This window comes from Mirounga angustirostris, unplaced genomic scaffold (assembly GCF_029215605.1).
Source record: "Mirounga angustirostris isolate CCGP_5_RB_7025 unplaced genomic scaffold, mMirAng1.0.hap1 SCAF_7, whole genome shotgun sequence".
Taxonomy (NCBI): Eukaryota; Metazoa; Chordata; class Mammalia; order Carnivora; family Phocidae; genus Mirounga; species Mirounga angustirostris.
In genome coordinates, this window is record NW_026991715.1 from 85,950,679 (window position 1) to 85,975,224 (window position 24,546).

Sequence of the window (24,546 nt, forward strand, 5' to 3'; positions counted from 1 at the left end):
CTCACTGTGTCTCTCTCTGTCAAATAAATAAATAAAATCTTAAAAAAAAAAAAAAAGAAATATAACTTCAAGAAAAGACGTCTAATAATGAAATCCACTAGTGCGGTGGAAGTTCTCAAACATGAAAAGTTTGGACTTCTGACCTTAGGCAAATACAAGTAAGCACTTGTGTTTTAGTCAAATAAGGAAAAGAAGGCAAGACAAAACTTCATGCCACACTTATTTAAGTATATGTATATGGAGATAATGGGAGTAAAATATCTAACTTCGTTAAGCAGCAAGGTAGTATTTAGAAGCCATGAGGACAAAAAAAAAAGAAAAGTGATTTGTAATACATCCTTAGAGATCTTCAATTTCATTTCATAAATACACCTGTGTGTGTATATAAAAAATACTCAGATTTACAGACCCAGATATTTCAATAAAGGAAAAGTGCATTTTCTAAATGTAAGCAAAACATTTTCTATTCCGCACTAACTAGGAAATACTGCAAATTCTAGGCAAATTGGCAGAACGTCTAGAATAATTTATATACATATACTAGTGGCAAATCACTATTCAGTAAATGTTATTGATGAAAAATTATTCACTCTTCTTAAAAGCAGTTAAAAAAACCTTTAATTTTTATAATTTTGCATCCCACCAACTTATATATATGGGCATTAGAGAGAGTCACTAAAATACCTCCATAGCCTGGGCTAAGCGTTCTTCCAGTGCCATGTAGGTGAGGAACTGAGGATCCACATAAGAAATCGCTTCAGCAACTCCTAGTCCATCTGCAAAGCCGTCAAACAGGCTGAGGAAAAAAAAAAACCACAACAACCATGATTTGGGAAATCTTTATGAAGACATAATTATATTAGCAATTACCAATAAGCCAATAAATACAGTACAAGCAGAAAATGTTAAATATTTTAATGATAAAATATTTTAATATAAATCTTGTGTGGTGAGGGGCAGGAAGAACACAACAGAAAAGTGAAATACTAACCATAAGGAATTAGGATACCACTACCTCGCCCAGTAAGCTGCCATACTCACGACACATTTATAGGAAAATTCTTATGATTCTAGTTCTAACTCTGGGGATTACTTAGGGCTGGGATAAAGGTAGTACTTTTTCCCTCCTAATTCTTTCCCATATATTTCCCCTTCTGTTCGTTTGAGTGCCAACCCAAATTTACATGAGAACATGGTAAAGACAATTACTGCATTTATTTCAATTCTACCATTAGTCAAAGCCTCTTTTTCTTCTCTCACCTTTTGTACTGCTTAATTACTTAGGCTCTAAAAATATTTTATTTTCTCAAGTCTTTCTATTCTCTTGAGAAGTAGGCCTCCTCCATCATTATTCAGATTGAAAAATATTTAGCTCTTAACTATTCATTTTTATTATTATTATTATTATTTTTTACTAAAGGACTGTAATCTCTGGAAGAAAATAAGTTTTAGTCTGGTCCTAATCTCCTTCCTCCACCCCTAGACAGCCATAGATTCCTCATTTTCCTCTAGTCTTGGAAATAACCACATACTTCAAAATTCGGAAACCATAGTATGTCCTCAGTCCTCTTCTTTCTAATCTTGCCTCCTTGGAAATTATATTCAAGTCCATTTCCTCAGTTATCCTCTCTGTAAGTTAATTCCTAAACCTCCACCTAATTCCAAACATTCTTCAGCTCTTGACCTACATTTTTAGTTTTCTGTGGGGCACTTTACCTCGATTAACTCTCACCACCTCAAAACCAGTATCTCCAAAACTGAGCTTATTTTGTCTAACTAAAGGCAAATTTCTGTTGACTTCTGTGTTCCTATGAGAAGTCGAGTACAGTCAGGAACATCCGGTTATACAAACTAGCTCAAAACAATTTTGATGTCAACTTTTGTGCCATCATTAAAATTACAAATCTATTGCCAAAATATACAAAAGTATTCTTAGGAAGATAAAGCTCAGTAGTATGTAACAATTAGCAGACACCACATAGTACAAAGGAACATTCTCATATAACCACAGATTTTATTTATTTATTTATTTATTTATTTATTTATTTATTTATTTATTTTTAAAGATTTTATTTATTTGCAAGAGAGAGAATGAGAGACAGAGAGCACGAGAGGGAGGAGGGTCAGAGGGAGAAGCAGACTCCCTGCCGAGCAGGGAGCCCGATGCGGGACTCGATCCCGGAACTCCAGGATCGTGACCTGAGCCGAAGGCGGTCGCTTAACCAACTGAGCCACCCAGGCGCCCTAACCACAGATTTTAAAATTAAAATTTAAACTACAAATTAGTGAATCCAACCTCCCTTGCAACACTAGAACTCCTTCACCTAGCAGTGAGATACAGTGCAAAGAGGAAGAGCCCCGGAGTCATAAAACAGGGATTTAACTCCACATTTAACTGAGTCATAGTTAAACAATGTGAAAAATGTATTTAACCGTTACTCTGTTTCTTCATCTATAAAACAAATTAGGGGCGCCTAGGTGGCTCAGATGGTTAGGCGTCTGCCTTCGGCTCAGGTCATGATTCCAGGGTCCTGGGATCGAGCCCCGCATCAGGCTTTCTGCTCAGCAGGGAGCCTGCTTCTCCCTCTCCCTCTGTCTCCCCCCTGCTCATGCTCTCTCTCTCTCCGTATCTCTGTGTCTCAAATGAATAAATAAAATCTTAAAAAAAAAAAAAAATTAAACGAGTCGATGCATGATGCCTACACATGCCTGGCACAGAGATGGCACCAGAGCAGGCATTCAAGAAACAGAACCAGTTCCTCCATGTGGAAGAGACACTGCTTTCTGGGATGGTACCTGCCAGTGTGGAAGAGCCCTGTCAGAAGTCTGACTTACGTGAAGTAAGTGCTCTAGTTCTGCCTGCTGAAGCAACACAAACTATGTCCACAAAACTTCAAATGGTTAGAGTCAACCATCTCCTAATTCTTTTCTTCTCTAGACTAAACTAAGCTAGACATTCAAAGCAGAGTATCTGCTTGTAAATTTGGTCACTGCAAAATAACCAGCTAATATTAAAAATTCTAGTATCATCCATCTGGCAATCACCATGGTAATGTGTTTCAGACAAAAAAAATCACTAATGATACTAAAACTAGTAGATGGAAGTTTGATAGTTTGAGAAGAAACAGGTTATTTACATAGTCTCAAAGTATTTTCCCACTAGATGCTTATTATTTGTCTAAAAATATGGCAACTGTATAGTGAAGAAATCTGAAAGATAACACCTTAACCAATTGATCAGAATTAAAATCACCAGTAATGGGACAATTTGGCATTATGTGCCTTCTGATATGAACTAAGAAAAACAAAATATCATTTCTATGTGTTCCTGCTGAAAATCTGTAACTCGAATCTAATCATAACATCAAATCTAAACTAAGAGACATTCTACAAAATAAATGGCCTCTATTTTTCAAAAATGCCAAGGTTATGAAAGACAAAAACTGAGGAAATGTTCCAGATTAAAAGTGATTAAAGAAACATGTTAAGCAAGAACAATGAGTGGTCTCAGTTGGACTAGAAAAAAATTCTCTAATGGCATTCATTAGTAGGACAACTATAGACATTTGAATAATGTCTGTAGATTAGAGAATAGTATTGTTATCAGTGTTAACTTCCTGATTTTGAAGATTTTACTTTCTTATATAAGAAAATGTTCTTGTTCTTCAGGACTTCATTCTAGACTATGGGTAACGAGGCACCTTGTTTGCAACATACTCATAAATGGTGGGGAAAAAAAATACCATAAATATAGAAAAACAAAGGAAAGAGAGAATGATAATACAAATGTGGTAAATGTTAACATCTAGGAAATATTAGTGAAGAATATATGAAAATTCTTTGTATTATTTTTGCCACTTTTCTGTACGTTTGAAGTAATTTCAAACTTGTTTAAAAAATTCATGGTCATATCCACAGGGAATTAATTTCCCACAATCATATTAGGTTAATAATTATAACCCCAGTTTCTTACAGGAAAATAGAGAGGTCAAGTACTTACCAAAAAATAAATAAATGGTACAGTTGGGATTTGTCTAAATCCAAAATCAACTCCCACAACACTAGTTTATAAAATACTCTCTGGGTATTCTACAACACTTCTGTGACATCATCCCAAAAACAAATAAATAAACTTTGATAGAGAATTTTTTTCTTTTAAACTAAAATAAAAAATCAAAAAGCTTCAACTTTTTTTAAGTTGTGGTGAAACAACAACAAAAAAATGTTAAATTTTGGTTTTAGAGATAAGAATTGCTGCCGTTTGCCATGGCTTTTTAGCTGTCAAAATGACGTTATTTTAATCTGAAAATCAAATCATATTTTTACTTTATCAACCTGTAGCGACTGCCGCATAAATTAATATAGTACCACATAAGCAAATAATGAGGTGATGCCATATCTACAGAAAATTCAAAATAGTAACCTTCAAAATTTTGTCTTAAAGTTCAACGCTAAAATGCTTTCCGTATTAAAAAAAAAACTACTTTGACGCTTCCCAAATTTGGGAACAATCAGCAACATCTCTCAAATCTTAACACAACAGCCATGTCCAGAGAGATCATCAATGAATTAGAACCAAAAATAAAGTTTTCAAGTTTAAAAATTATATTCAAGAAAGACCACAATTATTTCAAATTTTTATGTGGTACAACCTTTTTTGAAAGTTATTTAGAAATATATATCAAGATCTTAATAAATACCACTTATGTCAATAATGTCACCTCTATTAAACGCCCTAAGGACATAACCTGAAGTACAGAACAAGTTATATGAGCAGAAAGGTTCACTGCACTATTTCAATGGGGAAATGATCAATTAAATTTTAGTGCAACTATAGACTAGAGCATCTACATAATGGAGCTGTAAAAAATTATTTTCATAAAAGTTTGAAAATGTGCAAAAGAAAATATTTCTTCATATTAAACTATAACTGCCTCCCAACATGCACAGATGATGCTAACTAAATTGACAATTCTGTCATTTGCTGAGCATTATGAGGAATGACTTTGCATAATGGAGACAGAAGACAGCAGCATAACAGGGAGTTCAGAAAGAGGGTAACAGGCAGACAGAGGAGAGAAGAGATAGGAGCACCAAGATCAGCAAGACCAGGACCAGGGGAGCCACTGCTTTTCCAAAAAGTTTGGGAAACCAGAACAAGGGTTTTGGAGCCAGCAATGTTTAAGATGGAATTGCAGACTGTTTGTGTGGCTGTGATGAAACACCACTTCCTACTTCCACAAAATGGTCAATTTAAAGTCTGCTTTGCACATACAACTTTTTTCCTCTTGGGAAGTGAGAATAGGGAACGGTAAAGAGGATTTCAAGGAGATGCTGAGTTTCATATCTGGAACAATGTGGAGAAGCACAAAGAAGTAGCTACACACACAGAAAGAGACAGAAAAGATACAAAGGAGAACTCAAAAACGTAAGTTCCAGAAATCTGCAGTTATCAGGGGATATGAGTAAGTTTTTCTTATCTTTATTCTTCTAAATTTTCTGTAATGGAATTTTAACTAGAAAAACAAAACAAATTCTTAAAAATACATCTATGTAGATACAGAAACAAATAGTACCAAGCCATATTTTCTCCAGAAAAAGTAACAAGAAGAGATCAGTTGGACCATATATCCTCTCTACATCTCAGTTAACTAGCTGCTTCCAGAGGTCTGCTATACATCTGAAAGATAAATCTAACTATAAACCAAAACAATTAAATTCTGACCATTATATCACGAGACATAACAACTCTATAATCCACTTAATTTATAGGCTTCTTTTATTTGAAATTCATTATTCTTTGTCAGCATAAAGTAAACTGAATACTGTCAGCATTTCTGGGAAGGTACAATTATATTTTCCGTATTTTGCATTCAGAGAAGGATAACTATATTCTTAAGATTCTTCTGATTTAATCACAGGTTTTGAAATTCTTCAAGTAGATTTATTAAGGACTCTTTTTTTTTTTGAAAGATTATATGAAGGGCTATACTTAGCATATATAGCTAAATTTAAAAGTTGGAAACCTCAAACCATGAGTTTATAAATAACTAGGATATACGGTGGGCTTCACGAGAGCCAAAGGTCAAAGAGGAAAAGAGGTCACTGCCTGGAGTAGTAGGAGGGAATCTATGTAGGAAGTGGCATCCAGAATGAGCTCTGAAGAGGAAGACTGACAGATGGGCAAATGAGAACACTTCTGAGAGATCCGAGAGACAGTTTTCAAAATTTAGAATCATGAACAAATTCTACTCAATGAACAATTAACCATGGTCATAACACTGTGTTACATACCTCCAGTCCACATCCAAGTCTTCACTCACACTGGAGTCATCCTCAAGGTTATTGTTACCATCCAGCATGAAAGCTTCTGGCTGTGCAAATTCATTGGCAGGCTCATTTCCCTCATCACTGCTGCTTTCATTGACTTCATTGTACTGTAACCAAGGAATTTCTCCCTCTTCCAAGGATGTCTGTTCCCTAATACAAACATTTTAAGGGAAGAAAAAAATATTATTTTAAAACACATCACAAAATTATTCTCTAAAAAGAGTTCTATTTAGTGCAAATAGATTATTGAGTTCTAAACTCTTGGTACTTATAGGATTCTAAAAGTCTGATGTCTTTAACTATAAAGTTATTTAAAAGGTAAGCAAATTTGCTATAGGGTCATATGTATGTAGAAATAGCTCCCAATTACATAAGGACCTATTTTTATTTTATTTTATTATGTTATGTTAGTCACCATACATCACATCATTAGTTTTTGATGTAGTGTTCCATGATTCATTGTGTATAACACCCAGTGCCCTCCATAAGGACCTATTTATTTGACATACAAATTACCTATGTTCTACATTTCCTCTTCGTGCAGAAGAAAAATAAGAAAAATTCTTTCCAGACAATTTTAATTTTTAAACACTGCTCTTGAGGGTGCCTGCACGGCTTAGTCAGTTAAGCGTCTGACTGTTGATTTCATCTCAGGTCAAGATCTCAGGATTGTGAGACTGAGCCCCACAATGGGCTCCTCATGGAACCTGCTTAAGATTCTCTCTCTCTCCCCCTCCCCACACCCCCACATCCTCACTTCTGGTCATGTACGCTTTCAAATAAATAAAATAAAATAAAATAAAATAAAATAAACACTGCTCTTGAGTAGTTTCCCTTCACAGTTAAAGTCCCAATTCTTCAGCCTGGCTGACAAATCCCTACACCATACATGCTTTCTCCTTGGCCGCCTTCTCCAACTGTTACCTCTCACCACTCTTCTCCTTATTCCTATTATTCCTTTTACCTTTGGAACACATGGAGAGCATTTCCACCTTGGGGCCATTTCCTCTACTTGAAATGTTTTTTCACCAGATTTTTGCACAGCTATTCCCTCTCCTTGATATTCAGGTCAAAGTCAGTGTTAGCTCCTCAGAAAGGCCTGTCTTAACCACTCATTTTAAGTAGCTGTCCAGTCACCACATAACTCTGCTTATTTTCATTATAGAACCTACTTCTACTTATTTCTACTTATCATTTTCTTGTTTAATGTTAGTCTTTCTCCTACTAAAAATAAGCTCACAGAAACAGGGACAGACAAACAAGGAAAAGAAAAAAGCAGCATTTCAAAACAACAGAAAAAAGAATTATTCAGTAAATGAAATTAGGACAACTGAGTATTCATCTAGAGGGAAGGAGGTTAAATTTCTATGTCATTATTTACCCGTTAACAAATTCCAAGTCTACATTTTAAAAATGCATGTGCACCCCACCACCACTTCTAAAACAATAAAAGTACTGGGAGAATCATGAGAGAAATTTTTACAAAAATCTCAGTGTCATTGTAAGTATGATGTAAAACCTAGAAGCCACAGACAAGACTGTTAAATTACACAACTTATACATTAAAGAAAAGTCAAAACACCAGAAGTATGGCCACAAAGATCAAACTAAGAAGAATTAATTATAATACATGAGCAACTAAATCAAGGCTGCAATGACTGAACCAAAGGTACTTTATGAATTTATAACTAAGAAAATTATACTGGTAGAATTTTCTTATTTATTTTTATTTTATTTAACAGAAAATACTGTTTAGTATATCAAAAGGAGGTTAATTATTAGAGCATAGCTCTGACAAAGATGAATTTTAGTTTGGATTTTAAGAAGAAAAAATATTATGCAATAACATATATTTCAAGAGCACTTCTAATCAGAATTCTATTCATTCTAATGTGCAAATTTAACCTTGGGGATAAAAACATTTATGAAAGAGATGTAGATGATGCCCACATATAAGAATCAACACATTTTAAAGATACAGAAATAGTATCTCTTTATACACCTAAACCCATAAATGTTTCTTTAATCTCCGATCCTAAGCAACACTTCAGAAATAACAGGTTTATAAGATTCAGTATCTAATATCGTCTAATAAAATCAGAGAAATTAGCATAACAAAACACGCTTAATTTGTTGAAGGTTTAATATCTAATATATAAAGATAGTGGATATTTTCTTTTCATGCATCATAATTAGGTCCAATGAAAAACAAAACCCAAAATGGATTTAAAATACAAGATCAAAAATTCCTAAGCAACAGTTCTTTGCTTATATCTTTATGAAAGCACTCACCATACTGTTTTATAACCTTTCTGGGGACTCACCTGTCTCCTCCCACACTGGGAGCTTTCCAAAGGCATATAGTGCTGTCTCTCATCACTGTAGCTTCACCCCTTTGCAATAAGTGCTTAGCACTCAATAGGTACTCTTTCTATTTGTGTTGCAAATGTTAACAATAAATCCTTGAAAAACAATCTTAAAAAACAAATAATTTGGGGATTAAGCCTGGAATAGCCCTTGGAAATTTTTGTTATTTCTAATGTACTCCTATAAGAAATGCTTTTCTTTTTCCTATTATATACACACATCAAAATGACTCAGTACTCTGTACTCAGATTTAGAACATAAGACTTAGATATACTGGTGAAAATGATTCAGTATAGGAAATAAATATTTTTTTTAATTCAAAGAATAAAACTAAAATAAATTATTCTGAATATAAATAATTCATAACACATCATTAATACTCTTTATATAAGGAATTCTTGGCTACATATTTTGCTTTAACATTTGATTCTGTCTTTAATTACTCATAATAATGTAGTCATAGAGATAGAAAATAAGTAGTATATGGTATACACTTTCAATTAATTACCTAAAGTTCACATCATTTCATACCATTTAACACATAATTTACCAGGCTAGAAGAGTGGCACTGTGCTGGGCCAAAGTTGGCTTGATATTGTAACAAAAGGAATTTTGCTCTTTACAAAAAAAAAGAAGAAAAAAAGATTCTGAACAATAGGGTCAAAAGTATCTTTCATATTGTGAGCTAACAAAACAAATATCCTCATGGGAATGTAAGCATATAAGGTAAGTTTAAATGCTTCAGAAACCCTGAAAATATTTAAAGCAATATCTCAGTCTTCTCTCTCTTTATACATACAACACATTTACACACATGCCAGACATACCATATGTAACACATTCACAAAAATTTAGACCTTCAATGTCCTTTCTTCATTTTGGTAATTCAAAAATTAATAAAATGCCATTATCATGTTACACAGTAATTTATGAGATGTAAAAAGACATATTATCTAATCATGTCTCCAAATGGTCAATTCTAAAAAAGGATTCCAGTAGATGGAAGATGTGGAAGGCTGTGCCTAGCACATCCACCACTGAAGTCCCAGGTATTTCAACTGGGAAGGGAAATTGCCAAGTTGTCCTTTCCTTTTGAGCACTTCCTGCACAGCATGGAGGAAATGAATGCTGCTGCCACGAGAGGAAGCTGAAAATGCTTCAAAATGTATCCCCACAACCTACTCCCAGTGAAAATCCTAGAAGACCATCAGCATCATCAAATCTCTTGACTACAGGCTACGCTTTAACTCAAATCTTCAGATGGACAGACTGATGTTCCCTTTATGATATATGATTAAAGATCCCCATTCTTCAATAAAAGAACCTAAATTTAATAACATGTGAATAGCAATATTAAAATTATCAAGATATATTAATAAGCCAATATGGAATATTTTAAAGAAATTTTCATTAAAAAGTTTTAGAATATGCTATTATATAACCATGCGTCATAGAATTTTCTGAGAAATGAAGAAAATGAAAGTCAGACAAGTCAAATAAAACCTCTAAAATACTAACTACTCTGATTTTATATTCTGAGTGGTTTCTTTTAGCTAACTGATCAGCAATTTGAGTATCCATTATTTGCAGCACAAAATTTCAACCTTTGGGTTAGTGCCAAATTTTAAAGGGCTGAGGCTTTCATGAAATAATCTGTATTATAAGAAACTTCATAAAATCCTGGACAGCATAATAAGCATTCCTAATTAACTGGTATTTAATTAACTGGTTTTCATTTTATAAGTCAAGACACATGTTTAAGTAGTTGCTAAACTTGAGGGATAAGCTCATTTTTAATAATTCTAATTGTAGAGCAAATTTTTTAAGATTTCAAATCCCTATTTTGGAATTAAAGTACAAAGGAAAGTAAGTGAAATTTGAGATAAAAGTCAAAAAAACTTCAAAAGGAATTATAGTTTATAAAATCAATGGTACCCTGTTCCATGTCATCCAGTCACAAAAGATGGAACCCAGCACCTCATTTGAAGAACTGTTTATTCTAATAAATTCAGTGTTAACAGGAAAAGCAAAATATTAAATTTTTATTAAAACATTTTAAGAATATTTATGTAAAAAGTTTGTAAAGTCACCAAAACAGCAGGAAAAACTTAAAAGAAAAATACACAAGTGTGAGATACTAATTTAAATTCAAAAATACTACTTTAAAATACTAATTTCAATACTGTCCAGCAATTATTCAATGTTTACCTAATAAGTTTGTTGTCTAGCTTTCTGAAAGCCTATTTCCCACCTTTTCTTCTTTCTTTCAATTTCACAATCGTCCTATCCTCCCCACTCAATATCTAGTAACAACAAGAATACTGAAGTCACCAACTCATCTTTTCTTCCCACTGGAGAACCTACGGACTTACCTACACTTGTACCTACCTACTACCTTCCCATTAGTTACAATGGAAGTCTCTGTTCCTAAAGGCCCTCTCCTTAGATGTGGATCCTAACCCTTCTCATCTTCTCAAGAACTTCACTTTATCTTTCCTCTAATTATTAGTCAGTTATTCTCCTCTGCAACATTCTATAAGCAAATAATCATGCTTCCAGTTTTGGGGGGTGAGGACATTTTCCTAGGCCCAACATCCACCTGTGGCTCCTTCCCTTTGTGAAGAATTAGGTATGGTGACTGTCTCTACTCTCTCACCTTCAATTCCCTTTATTTTTTAATTTCCTTTTCCCCCTAAATGTAAAATATATACCATCTATTTAAGTTATAAGGCATATTCTATTTAACATTCATAAACCCACCACCCAAACCAGGAACTAGAATATTATCACTGACTAGCAAACACCTTATGCACCACACCTATCTTATCCCCTTGGCCTTGCCCTCCAGGGAAAAGTACTCTCTGGATGCCACTGTCATTCCATTGTTTTTTGAAACAATTTTTACTAGTTTTGTATACTTAAACAAGATATTTAAGTTCTGCTTGCTTTTAAGCTCTGTGAAACAGATATCATACACATTATTTTTCCAGAAACAGCTGTTTTCATTCAGCAACATATCTCTAAGATTCATTCATGTTTTTGCATATAAGTGTGGCTGACGCATTCCCACTGCTGTATATACTCCATGTATGAATATACCACTAACTTTTCTCCTATGAATATTTGGGTAATATCCAGTTTTATAGCTTTCATGAAAAATACTGTGACGAAATTCTTGTACACAACTCCTGGGCCACATGGGGAAGTTTCTCCAGAGTATACACTTAAAAAGTGATACAGCTGCTAGTCTACCATGCAAATGTTAAAATTATTACAAATTTCAGTGCATGTGACTTACCTCACACCTCAACAAGCATTTATATCCTCCAAAACACCTGATATTACCAAATTTCCTAGTGTTTGCTAATCTAATGGGTAGGTAAAAAATGATACCTCCTTGTGATCTTAATGTATACTCCCTTGATTACTAATGATCTAAGTATCTTTTGATATTTTTACTCACCATTAATATTTCCTCTTCGGTGAATTATCTGCTCAATATTTTGAGTATTTTGCAATCAGACTGTCAGTTTTTCTTCCTGATTTCTAGGAGTTCTTTATATCCCGCACATTAACAATTTATATTCTATAAATATATTCTACTAGTTTTTCCTTTTCATTTTCAGTTCCTCTTCTTTTTATGTCTTTTGTCCTTTATTATTTTCATATCATATCATTCCCACCAAGACCTCTACTATGATGGCTGCTGAAATGGTGGTATGAGCACCCTTGTCTTGCTCTTGATTTTAAGGGGGGAGGGTTTAATTCTTCATTATTGAAAATGATTACTACTGATTTTTTTTTTTTTTGTAGATACCTTTTATCAGGTCAAAGAAATTCTGTTCTGATCCTAGTTTCTAAGTTTTTATCATGTTGAGGTATTGAACATTACTAAGTGATTTTTTTCCTATATCTATAGCATCTATCATATGAATTTTCTCCTGTATTCTGTTAATGTGGTGAATGACATTTACAGGTATTCTACATTAAAACACCTTTACACTTCTGGAATTAACTCAGATTGGTAATTGAGTTTTACCTTCAAAAAATATATACTTAAAAATTCAGATTTCCAATTCTGTTTGGGATTCTGACATGCATTTAATGAAAGACATAGTTCTTTTTTTTATTTGAAGATTTTATCTATTTGACAGAGAGAGAGAGCATAAAAGCAGGGAGAGCAGGAGAGGAAGAAGCAGGCTTCCTGCTGAGCAAGAAGCCCAACCCAGGACCCTGGGATCATGACCTGAGCTGAAGGCAGACGCTTAACCAACTGAGCCACCCACCTGCCCAATGAAAGACATAGGTTTATATTTTCCTTCACATACTCTTTTGGTATTAGGGTTACACTGGCCTTTTAGAATGATTTGGAGAAACAGCTCCTTTTCTTCTCTTGCAGAGTGGAGTGACATGATCCCTGAAAGTTTAGTTTAAGAGAATTTAGCTCTAAAACCATCTGGATTAGTTGTTTTCTCCACAGTAAGATTTTAAACTACTGATTACGTATCTGTAATATTTATAATATTATTCAGGCTTCCATAGTTTTGGTGAAATTTTTTTTCCTGGGAATTTGTCAATTTCTCCTAAGTTTTCAAATTTACTGGTACAAAGTTCACAGTACTCTTCTTACTCTATTCAATCTTTATTGTATTTGTGGCTGTCTACACTTTTGTATTTCAGTATTATTTACTTGTGCCTTGTCTTTATTTTCTTGTTCACTATCCAACTGGATTGTCTATTTTTCTTAATCTTTTCAAGGTATCACCTTCTGATTTCTTTGATCCTTTCTATCATAACTGTTTTCTAACTTACTGAGTTTTGCTCTTATCTTTCCTAATTCTAATTCTTATTTTCTTATTTTCTTAAAGATTCCTTTTCTATTTTAAGTTAAATGTGTAGTCCCTCCATGTTCAGGTTTTCTTCTTTTCCAACTTCTTTTCTATCTTAGAAAGATAAATTTCCCTTTACCAATTTCACTGCATCCCTCAAATTTTAATTGTGGTGGTATTCTCATTATCGGTAAGTAGAGAGCATTTTAGACTTCAATTATAATTTCTTTTTTGTCCTACTGGTTTTTTAAAAGGATGAACAATTTAAAATGTATGGATTTTTAAATTTTTCATATTTTTGTTATTTATTTCTAAGTTAACTGCATTGCGGTGAGAGAATATAGTCTTCAGGATACTGATTCTTTGAAATGTGTTAATCTGTGCTTTGTAGCCTATAATGCTCAGTTTTTTGTGTTTGTGTATTCCACAGGGTGGGATGTTCATTAAACCATGCTTAAATGAGTTATTCAAATCTGTTAAAGATGATGAATTTCTTATATTCATGAATTATAGGTAATTGAGAATGGTATTTAAAAATCTCCCAATATGACAGTTAATTTGTAAATATTCTCTAGTTTGGTTAAATTTTGATTTACATATTTTGAGTCTATTTTATTAGGTGCATTCAAGCTTAAAGCTGCTCCATTTTACTGGTAAACTGGACTTTACTACATACTGACCTTCTCATTCTCTCCAATAATGCTTTTTTGTCTTTAAGTCTACTTTGCTAATGTTAATTTAACTGTTCCATTTTTGTTTTATATTTGCCTGAAATATCATTGTCTATCCTTTTACTTTCAATCTGTCTGTACACCTAGGCTTTAAGTGTATCTTTTGTAAAAAGCATTCAACTTTAAAAAGATAAATCCAACTGATCTGAAGTTTTGACTTTTACAAGCAGATTAGGCAATTTATATTTGTTACAGGATTTGTTCCATCTTACTTTTACCCCCTTTTTAATGATTTTTTCCTTTCTTTACTTTTATTTGGATTGACTTTTAATATTCTTTTTCCATATCTTAATTCCTTTTTTCCTCGTCTACAGGTTTCCAATACATATAGTTGATATTCTTTTTTTGCTGGTTATCCTTGAAATTTTACTATACAAATTTAACTTATGTCAAAAGTTAATTCGGAACCCTCTCCCAAACAATACACTTCAACTTCGATCTTCCCCTTTCAACTAAAATACTACTGGTGTCCTGTGTTTTAGTTCTGTCCCCATCACCCCTCACTTTTATTTTTTTTAAACGAATTACTGGGCTTTATTATTGTATGGTATCAATGCAAGTAACTGATGATTTCCACAAATGTTTCTGTTTATACTCATATATTTCTATATCTAACTATAATCTGGGATATTTCCCTTAAACTTAAAAGTTAAATATTCAAGCGTCTACTTACCATCTACACTGCATGTCTAAATGGCACTTAAAACTTCCAAAAAAGTTCTTACTTCCCATTCCTCTCCCCAGACATTCCCATCTCAGTCAATGACAGTAACTACCCACTGTTCAAACCAAAAAACCCAGCCATAACTGATTCCTCACTCTCCCTCATCTCACACTCAGTCCCTCCTATTATTTATAACTCAAAAATATTCTCAAACCTGTTTACGTTTTTTAATCCTCACTACCATCCCCTAGTCCAACCGCCTCGCCCAACTTTCTTCTCTTTTGTACTTCAATACCTTTCTAATTCAATCTCCAGAGACAAAGCAACTAGAGTGAATCTTTTAAAAATCTGTGTCAGATCAATTAAGCAATTAACTCTCCACTTAAAATCTCCCTGCTCTGTGAATAAATTCCAGATGCTATATATCCTGCATAGTTTGGTACCTGCCCACTTCATCTCCTACCACTCTTCTTTTCACTCATTCACTTCGGCCCCACTACCTCCATACATATCAAACCCTTTCCTTTTTCTTTTTCTTTTCTTTTTCTTCTTTTTCTTTTCTTTTTTTTAAAGATTTTATTTATTTATTTGAGACAGAGAGAATGAGAGAGAGGAGGGTCAGAGGGAGAAGCAGACTCCCCGCCGAGCAGGGAGCCCGATGCAGGACTCGATCCCGGGACTCCAGGATCATGACCTGAGCCGAAGGCAGTCGCTTAACCAACTGAGCCACCCAGGCGCCCCAAAACCCTTTCCTTTTTAATACCTCTGCTCTTATCTTTCCTTTTGCCCAGAAAGCTCTTCCTCAACCAAGAATTCCTATCTTTTAGATCCCAGCTCAAAAGTCAGTTCCTGAGAGTACTCCCTGGCCACTCTAATTAATGTAGGTCCCTACCAGTTACTTTCTATCATATGAATGTTTTCCTTCCTTCACAGTAATCATCACAGTTTATAATTCATCAAGTTTGTATTTTGCTTAATACCTGCCTCTCCCACCACAATGTAAGCTTCAAGCTGGAATCTTAGTTTGTCTTGCTCATTTAATTACAGGATCCAGCATAATGCTTGGTACTGATTAAATGCTCAATAAATATTTGTTGAATGAATAATTACTATCACAAATTACATATGAAAAATTTAATAATACTTAGTAAACTAAGTAACAGTGATTCAAGAAGCTCAAACATAAAATCAGAAGAGAAAAAGACCACCATTTTCAATCACTGTCAAAACAATTATGTTTGTAAATTTCTTTCTTTACAGATTTTCTAATATATTTTATTCCTTATGGAATTCATCTCAAGTTGGAAATTTATACCTTTTGAGAAGTACAAATGTTAATGTTAGTCCAAGCTGAAAGTTATGAAAATATATCTACCAAAATAGATTCCATGAAAGACTAAAAATCAGAACCAGTTATCAGAAAAAACATTTAAATTAACAGGTACTACCTCACAATAAAACACAAACCTAGGTTTCACAAGAAAATACTGACAACCTTTAAAGGAATAAATAAGCTAAACATCAAAGGGCTAAAAAAAAGCACACACATTGTTTTAGCAAAGCAAGTATCACACTTATCCAGACCAAAAAAAGAGACAATCGCACTTATGCCTCTCAACATAAAAATCCTATGTCAGTAAAAAAAAATAAAAAAAATAAAATCCTATGTCAAATATTAGCAAACAGAATCCAGCAGCTCACTGAAACAACAAACTATGACTATGTGATAATGTTTGTTTATTTCAAGAAGACAGGGTAACTATTAGGAAATCTAGCAACAAAATAATTCCTCATGATCATTAGGTCAAAGGTGAAAAATCACTACGATCATTTCCACTGATGCTAAAAACACTGTAATAAAATTTGACAAACATTTTTGCTAGAAACCCATAAAATAATAATGGGGATATTTCCTTAGTGTGATTTAGAAAAAAAAAAAAATGTGTGTGTGTATGTGTGTAAATCAAACTAAAAGCCAGAATCATTCTTACTTGGGAAATATTAGAACAAGGGTTATAAACCATGCCCATGGGTTATTTCCAGCCCGCCACCTGTTTTTATAAATAAAATTTTGCTGGAAGACAGCCACACCCGTTCATTTACATATTGTCTATGGCTACTTTTACACCACAACACGGGAGTTGAGTAGCTGCAATAGAGACTGGCACACAAAGCTTAAAATATTTACTATCCAGCCCTTCACAGTGTTCAGTCTCACAACCCCTGGAACTAGAGCATTCCCATGAAAGTTAGGAAAAGACAAAGGCATTTACCAGCAATCACTGATTTCAGAGGTCTCATTGGATGCAATTAAACAGAAATACTAAGACTTCAACTTCTGTAACTTTCTCCATTTCTGTGAATAAATCGCTGAGTTCCCTCTTGCAGCTGTCCTTCCCCTGCCATCGCCTCCAATGTAGAGCAAAAGCAGCTCTAATTCACTCACATCTAACTCAACCAAAACAATCTTTTACATGCCCAAGTTTTCTTTAACACGAAGTGGAAATATAAACTATATCTCAAGAGAAGATAATGAAATTACCAGAATTTTCAATCTAATTGTTCTTTGCAAAATACCAAAAGCATAATGAAAAAAAAATCAGTAGGATTAATGGTCCTACACAGGGCTTGCACATGTAGTTAACAGCATACCCAACATCTGAATGTGATGGATACCATTCTTGGACAATACACATAAAAATAATACATCTCACTGTTAAACATACCCTTCCTGTAGAGACAATTCTTGGTTTTCTTCTTCAGGACCACTGCTATCACTCTGTAGTTCAGGTTCATTCTCATCTTTTCCTGGCAAAGTTTCCCAGCTTTCATCACTTGATGACTGATCTTTTTCTGTACCAGAAAACCGATGAGGCAAAGAGGCAGACCATTCTCCATCACTGCATTCTGAACTGCAAATTCAGAACGGAAATACAATAACTGTCACTGTTTGTGCATTTGTCACTTGGAGGCATCAGAGTATACAGTGGACGACTGATGCCACACACGCTTCATCAGGTGCCAAGTCAATTTAAAAAAATATTTTTAAAGTATATACATAAATAAATACATTCAGCAGAATGTAACTTTTTCAGATGAATAAAGCATATGGCAAGTTATAGAATATCAATTTATTATTTTCTTCACTAAAGTAAGTAATTCCATGGTGTTTAGATATAGGTTCTTTAGTTTTTAAGCCTATTTCTAAATAAAATTTTAATTATAATTTGGTAATCATAGATTAAATGTTTTCTGAAATAAATAATAGATTTATTACTCATCGGACCCAACTAAAACAATTTTTTTTTTAAAGATTTTTATTTATTTATTTGACAGAGAGAGACAATGCAAGAGAGGGAACACAAGCAGGGGGAGTGGGGGAGGGAGAAGCAGGCTTCCCGCGGAGCAGGGAGCCCGATGCAGGACTCCATCCCAGGACCAGGATCATGACCTGAGCTGAAGGCAGATGCTTAACGACTGAGCCACCCCAAAACAACTTTCTAATTACATACTGACAACTGGGGACATATCCTCTATGAATAAATTTCCACTATTAACCATGTTTTAAAAGCTTAACCATTTTTTTCCTTCCTTTTCTTACAAAAGACTTTAAAATGAAAGGAGATTCAAATTCATAAAAAGCTGCACTGACTAATCCTTACTGAAGTCCTTTGGTAGGACTGTGAACACAAAATAAATTTCAATGCAAGAGAATATGTAGATAAGGAACCAAAGGTATGATAAAGGGGTTAACGAAGAACCTCAGAAAATGACTTTTGGTTATATTTAACTTTGGTTAATTTGGTTGCATTTAACTACTCTTTAAATTTCAGTTATCTTGTATGTATTAATGGTGAAAATAAATCTTAAATGCCCCTTCCAATGATACCAACCATTCTGGTCAAGAATACCCTTAAAGATTTCCCTTTGTGCCTTGATTTTTGAAAAACAAAAAAAAAAAATTAATAAATTTTAGTTTGATAATTAGTAAGAAATAACTTTTCTTTATGATGATATATTACTAATGGTTATATTATTAATGATATATTAACTAGACTAGTTAATGAGTTCCTCCTTCTATAGGCAGATGAACCCAAGAGATCAAGATGCTATTAAGAAAGAGGAGCGCTAATGTAAGCTCTGAGAAGTTAGAGGTAAAAAAATAAAATCAACTTCCAATCTTTAGTAAATGATGGGCAGCAGGGCACAAACATTCTAGAGAAGGAATGCTATATAGCTCTGTAAAAGGTGTTCCTTCAGTTGGATAGACCCTGATTGCTTTTATTTTGTAAAATTTTCTGTAACCCCCAAAATAATCTAAGATCAAGTAAATCATGTCTAGATTTGTGCCAGTGTAAAAATCTAACAGAAGATAGTTTTAGAAGATTTTCTGAACTAAGTTTCCTTGACTAGGAAGCCTCTCAAATTTAAAGCTCTATTACCAGCTCCAATTTTTGTATGTCATTCACAATTAGGCTAAGCTTTCTTTATTAATTTGTGGCAACTTTACTTATTTAAAAGAAAACCTCATATTTTAAACATTTTATGATCCTGTCCAGAAAAACAATACCTAAAAACCTCTGAATTTTTTTTAACTTAATAATTGATGGACTATTTCCAAATTTTAATATAAAAAGAATGCCTATGATCAATAGTCAATATAAAGCCTATGTCACAGATTGGTAAATTCAGCCTTTTGGCCAAATTTGGCCCCTCTACCTGTTTTTCTTATGGTCTCTGGATTAAAAATGTGTTTTTTCTTTTCTTTACAAGTTTATTTTTAATTCTGCCTCTTAGTCAGCAAAATCTAAAATATATACTATCTGGCCCTTTAGGAAAAAAATCTGCAGATCCCCGCCCTGTATCATTATTACTCATTATATATAATCCTCACCCCTAAGTAGGTAACTTTTAAATATATATCCCTAGCCCTGACCATCTGCCCTCCAGACAGTTTTAGATTTTCACCCTCCTTTTTATAAAACAAAACTTATCTGACAGATAAGTCTCTTCTTGATTTTCTATCTGCTAACAGTATTTCCCTGCTCGCAAGCTGAAAATCACATATATTTGACCCCTCACAAACTCCTATGTTTAAGTCCTTCTTACTTTCCATTCTTTCTGTAAAATGTCTTTTTTTCCATTTCCCCTAAAAACCCTGCCTCCAGTATTTTTCTCCAAACCTAGACCTAGACAGTCAATTATTAGTTGGTGTCCCTAAATTTAACCTCATTCCATCCCCTCACTTAAAAGATGCATTTTAAATATCACTATTGCTTCAATTTATATCAAATAGTCCATACATAATATTACTCCAAATCCTTCACTTTTTTACTAAAGCAGTATTTCACAAAATCAAGCCATTTGCCTACTGCCCTCACAATTTTTGCTGCAGTCATACATTAATGCTGTGTCTTAAGGTACAGTAGTTGAGAACACAGGTTCTGGAGTCCGTCTGCTTGGATTTGAACCCACCACTTACTAGTTGTGAAAAAGTTAGTTAACCTTTCTGTGCCTTTATCACCTCACACATCAGGTGAATTTAGTAACAGTACCTAATAACTCACTGAGTTCATATAAGTAAATGAATTAATACCTACAAAACATTGTAACAGTGCCTGGTAAATGATAAGGCATCAGTAACTGTTAGCAAATCTTTTTTTTTTTAACAACTTTCTTTCTTTCTTTCTTTTTTTTTTTACTCAAATACTGTATTTCCTTTTCAGGTTTATGGAGATGTTTAAGTGAATACTGTAGATAAAATGTTTAGAACAATTTTTGGAAGATGCTAAACATTTAGTAAAGGGGGATAGTTACTTTAATATATAAGCTGTCTGCTTAGATATTTCAACTGGATTTCCAACCAGCACACCACCATTTTCCTCTTTTCTCTACTGAAGAAAATCTACTCTGAACTCTTGGTTTGTCTTACTGAATGTCAAGATCAGCCTCCTGGTCACCCAATCTGCTTTAGTCTTAGTCTCTCTTTATACCAGGAGTCAGCAAACTATGCCCTGACCCATTAGCCAAATCTGGCCACCTGTCTGTTTTTTAATGGCCTGGAGGCTAAGAATGTCTTTTGCTTTTTGTTTGTTTTTGGTCTTTTGTTTGTTTGTTTTGGGGTTTTTTTGCATTTTTAAATGGTTATATAAGTACCTATATAATATCCTTGATTTTGCCTTTTGGTCCACAAAGCCTAAAATATTTACTATCTGATCACCCTTTGAAAAAAGTTTGCAGACCCCTGAGGTTCAGAGAAGACATAGCAAAGAAAAACCAAACATAGGTCAATGGAAGAGAAATCACAGAACAGGAAAGGGTGAACAAACTGCTCAACAGAAGCACTAAAGTTAAAAAAAAAAAAAAAAAAAAAAAAAGGTACCAAGAAAAGTCAACTGGATGTGAGAAAGAAGAGGTCACTGTTCACATCAGAGAATACAGAAATTATACTGGGAGTTAGATTTCAAGGCATTTAAAAGTGCAGAGTGGCGGTATAGAAACAGTGGGTATGGAATATTTATTCTGAAAATTCAGGTGGAAGAGAAAACAAACAGGCAAGTGGTTAAAGGAAAAGCAAGATCAAGTGAAGGTTTCCCCTCAGGATTTAGAAAAATTACAGAATGAGGTGGAGGGAAGCAACTTTGGTCTAAGAATAATAAAGTCAGGTGTCAGATATGACTATAGACACAGAATGAGACTACTCACCTCTCTTTATTGAAGAAACAATTCAAAATAGGAAAGAATACTAACATGTTGCAATATGGAGAAAGGAAAACAAGAAAGTTCAGATTTAATTATTTTACTATCTCCAGAAAAGCAAGAAACAAAGTTATTTACTAAGAGTGACAGGAGTGTATGGAACTAAAAGCAGAGAGAGAAAAGATTTAAAAATAACTTTTCAAGTAGAATAAGCAACAGAACAAATGTGGAATAGTGAGGACCCATGTGTACTTGAATATAAAAGCAAATATTTGAGTTAAACATTTTAAATTCTCAAAATGAAACCTAAGTACCACTTTGATTTTCATATGGTCTTTCATTAGTATTGTCTCCCGTTAGCATTTAGAGCTATATTCAAAAGCAGACAACTGTTAACTTGAATGTTACATTCTACACATTCAATTGTGAACCAAAAACATTTTTCACATATAGAATTAAATTAATGTGATTTCTAGACAAATAAGATCATTTGTGTAGTACAAATCTTAGATAGAAATAAGATACAGAAGTATAAGCATCCATAAGCAATCTTACTCCTTAAATACCCCAAAGAACTGGTTTGTTAGTCTTCCCTGGCATTTATCACATCCATAAAAACTGAACTATAGAGGAGCCTCAAGAAAAGTGAAATTTTGGATAATTTTGTCATCTGACTAGCTGAGGATCAAAAACACTTTCCGATTTTTATTGAAAATACTCTGTACTTCAGACAGTACACTGAACATAATCTAAGCAGTCTGGGGCATTTTACCGGTAACAATGAACTATGCTGTAATACACTGATACAAATGGTAGTTGTCCAAATCTATAAGGCTGCTTAATTTAGTAAATAAGGCCCAGATGGTTCTGAATTGTGCCTGCCTTTTACAACTTTCCAGTCTTTTCCCTAAATATCAGAATATTGTCATCTGTAACTCCCTAATGTGCCTGAGGAACAAAGCTCTTTATCCCTAATTTACTCCTTCTAAACTTTTACGAACTTGGAAATAAGATTAAAAGGTTTGCTAAAATGTTACAGCATATGCTTTAGGATCTTTGCTGGCTGCTCATAGATGCTTTATTTGTTGGGACACAGGGATATCAGAGGAGGTCCTTCTGCAAGGAGCTTAATTTAGTCTCATGATAATTACCTTTGTTTTATCTTCCTCATAAGGCTGCTGAACACCAAGGGAACAGGGATCATTATTCACATTTACAGTGTACCTGTCATAAAATCTGACACTTAAGAAGATTTCAATAAATCCTTTTTGAATATAACAAACTGAAATCAACTAAATAGCTGCTATTCCTTTTATTTTCCCAACATCATCAACAAAAACGCTGTCCCGACATTTTTATCTTAGGTAAGGTGTTTTTGTTTTTGTTTTAACTTTTTAAGCAATGTCAAGGCTTAGGGACAGAAAAACTCTGAAACCTCAAGTGCTCTAAGAAATGGTCAGTGGGTGGCATGCCTCTTCCTTCACTTAGACCCAAGGTTAAAATGTGCTGGCATGGTTAAAAGGTTCTTTTAAACTCAAGATCTTGTCATGAAACAGTTATTAAAATTCTCAGGGTATATTTCAAAAGAGCAGGATGTTAACCTTAGCTCTTTGGTCTAATTCCAAGTCTGGTAATTACATACTGCCTATTAAAATTCCCCTCGCAACTCTAATTTAGGTGGTGTTCGGTTCCTGTCAAACAGCTCAGAGCAATTCTACCAGCTGTGATGCTTATTCCATAGAGTGTAATGTTTTGGATATGATTAAGTGATCACTTAAAAGTTTTCAGGGAGGAAACAGATCATGCATTCATTCAAATACTTTTCACTTTTAAAGAATATATGAACTATGTATTTTTTTTGAACTATATTTTTAAAAAGTGGCCAAAATTCCTATAACTAAAAATGATTTTAGTTAAGTTCTGGATAAGAGGGTTCTATTTGTAGCTATTATAATATAAACACGACAAGAAAAATTTTCAAGTACAGCATCTTTAGGTTTTATAAAGCAAACTCAAAAAGAATCTCAAAGATTCAAAGCAAAGGGTATTTATACTTTCTTTATCAAGATACTTACTGTACAGTCACTGTGTTTCCCCATTTCTCCAGTCTGCTATTATCAGAACTCAACAGGACTATAGCAAAACATCAAGTAGATGAACAAGTGGCAAAATGAAACTAAGTAGGAATGTATGGTTATTAAATTTCAACCTTTATCTGACAGCATATTAAAAGACATTCTGGCAACTGTGATCCTTTGCAGGGAGTTGAGGGCAGAGGAACTGGAAACAGCATAGAAACAGAAATACTCCGCAATCTGTCCAGACTACTGCAATCTGGTCCTAAACCCATCTCAAGGCTTACAGATGGCAAAAGTGAGTGGAATCCTAGGTAAAACCATTATCCTCGAGAACTTACTCTGTGATGGTAGTCTTAAACAAACAAACAAAAAACAACCCCAAGTGTTTCTGGCATTTCAATGTGTCTTAAAGACTGCTCCACAATTAGTTCCATCTTTTAAGCACAACCCAACTTCAGGTTCTATAAATCAATATATTATCAAAAAGCGAAAGAAAAAGAAGTTTCTATTAACTGCGTTTTCTTTCTCTGTATATTCTATTTGTAAAAAATCTATCATTATTTAGAATACGGACATATCACTTAAGGAAACAAATTATAATTAAACATACTAAGACAACACCCTATAACCATTCAAAGTCCATAGTCACTCTAGGCAAATAAAACACTAATACTAATGACACACACACAAAAATCAATTTAAACCAAGAAAACTACTTTTGAGGTTGATAAACAATGCAAAAGTTTCATCAATTTTATTAGATGACATTAGGCCTGACTATAAAAAGCAGGGAGAATAAAAAAAAAAGAGGTTTTTATTTTTGATTAGTGTGTCTCCAAAGATGAAGG

At 33.7% G+C, this 24,546-nt stretch overlaps 1 protein-coding gene across 1 annotated transcript in view; it reads right to left on the reverse strand.

The window, feature by feature from the left end:
• Positions 1 to 24,546, reverse strand: part of PJA2 (praja ring finger ubiquitin ligase 2) — a 71,307-nt gene that overhangs the window by 17,787 nt on the left and 28,974 nt on the right. The window contains exons 5-7 of the mRNA XM_045899777.3: positions 17,648 to 17,833; positions 6,295 to 6,480; positions 685 to 796 (exon numbers count right to left, since the gene is read on the reverse strand). Coding sequence (XP_045755733.2) covers positions 685 to 796; positions 6,295 to 6,480; positions 17,648 to 17,833 — 484 coding nt within the window. The remainder of the gene's footprint in view (positions 1 to 684; positions 797 to 6,294; positions 6,481 to 17,647; positions 17,834 to 24,546) is intronic.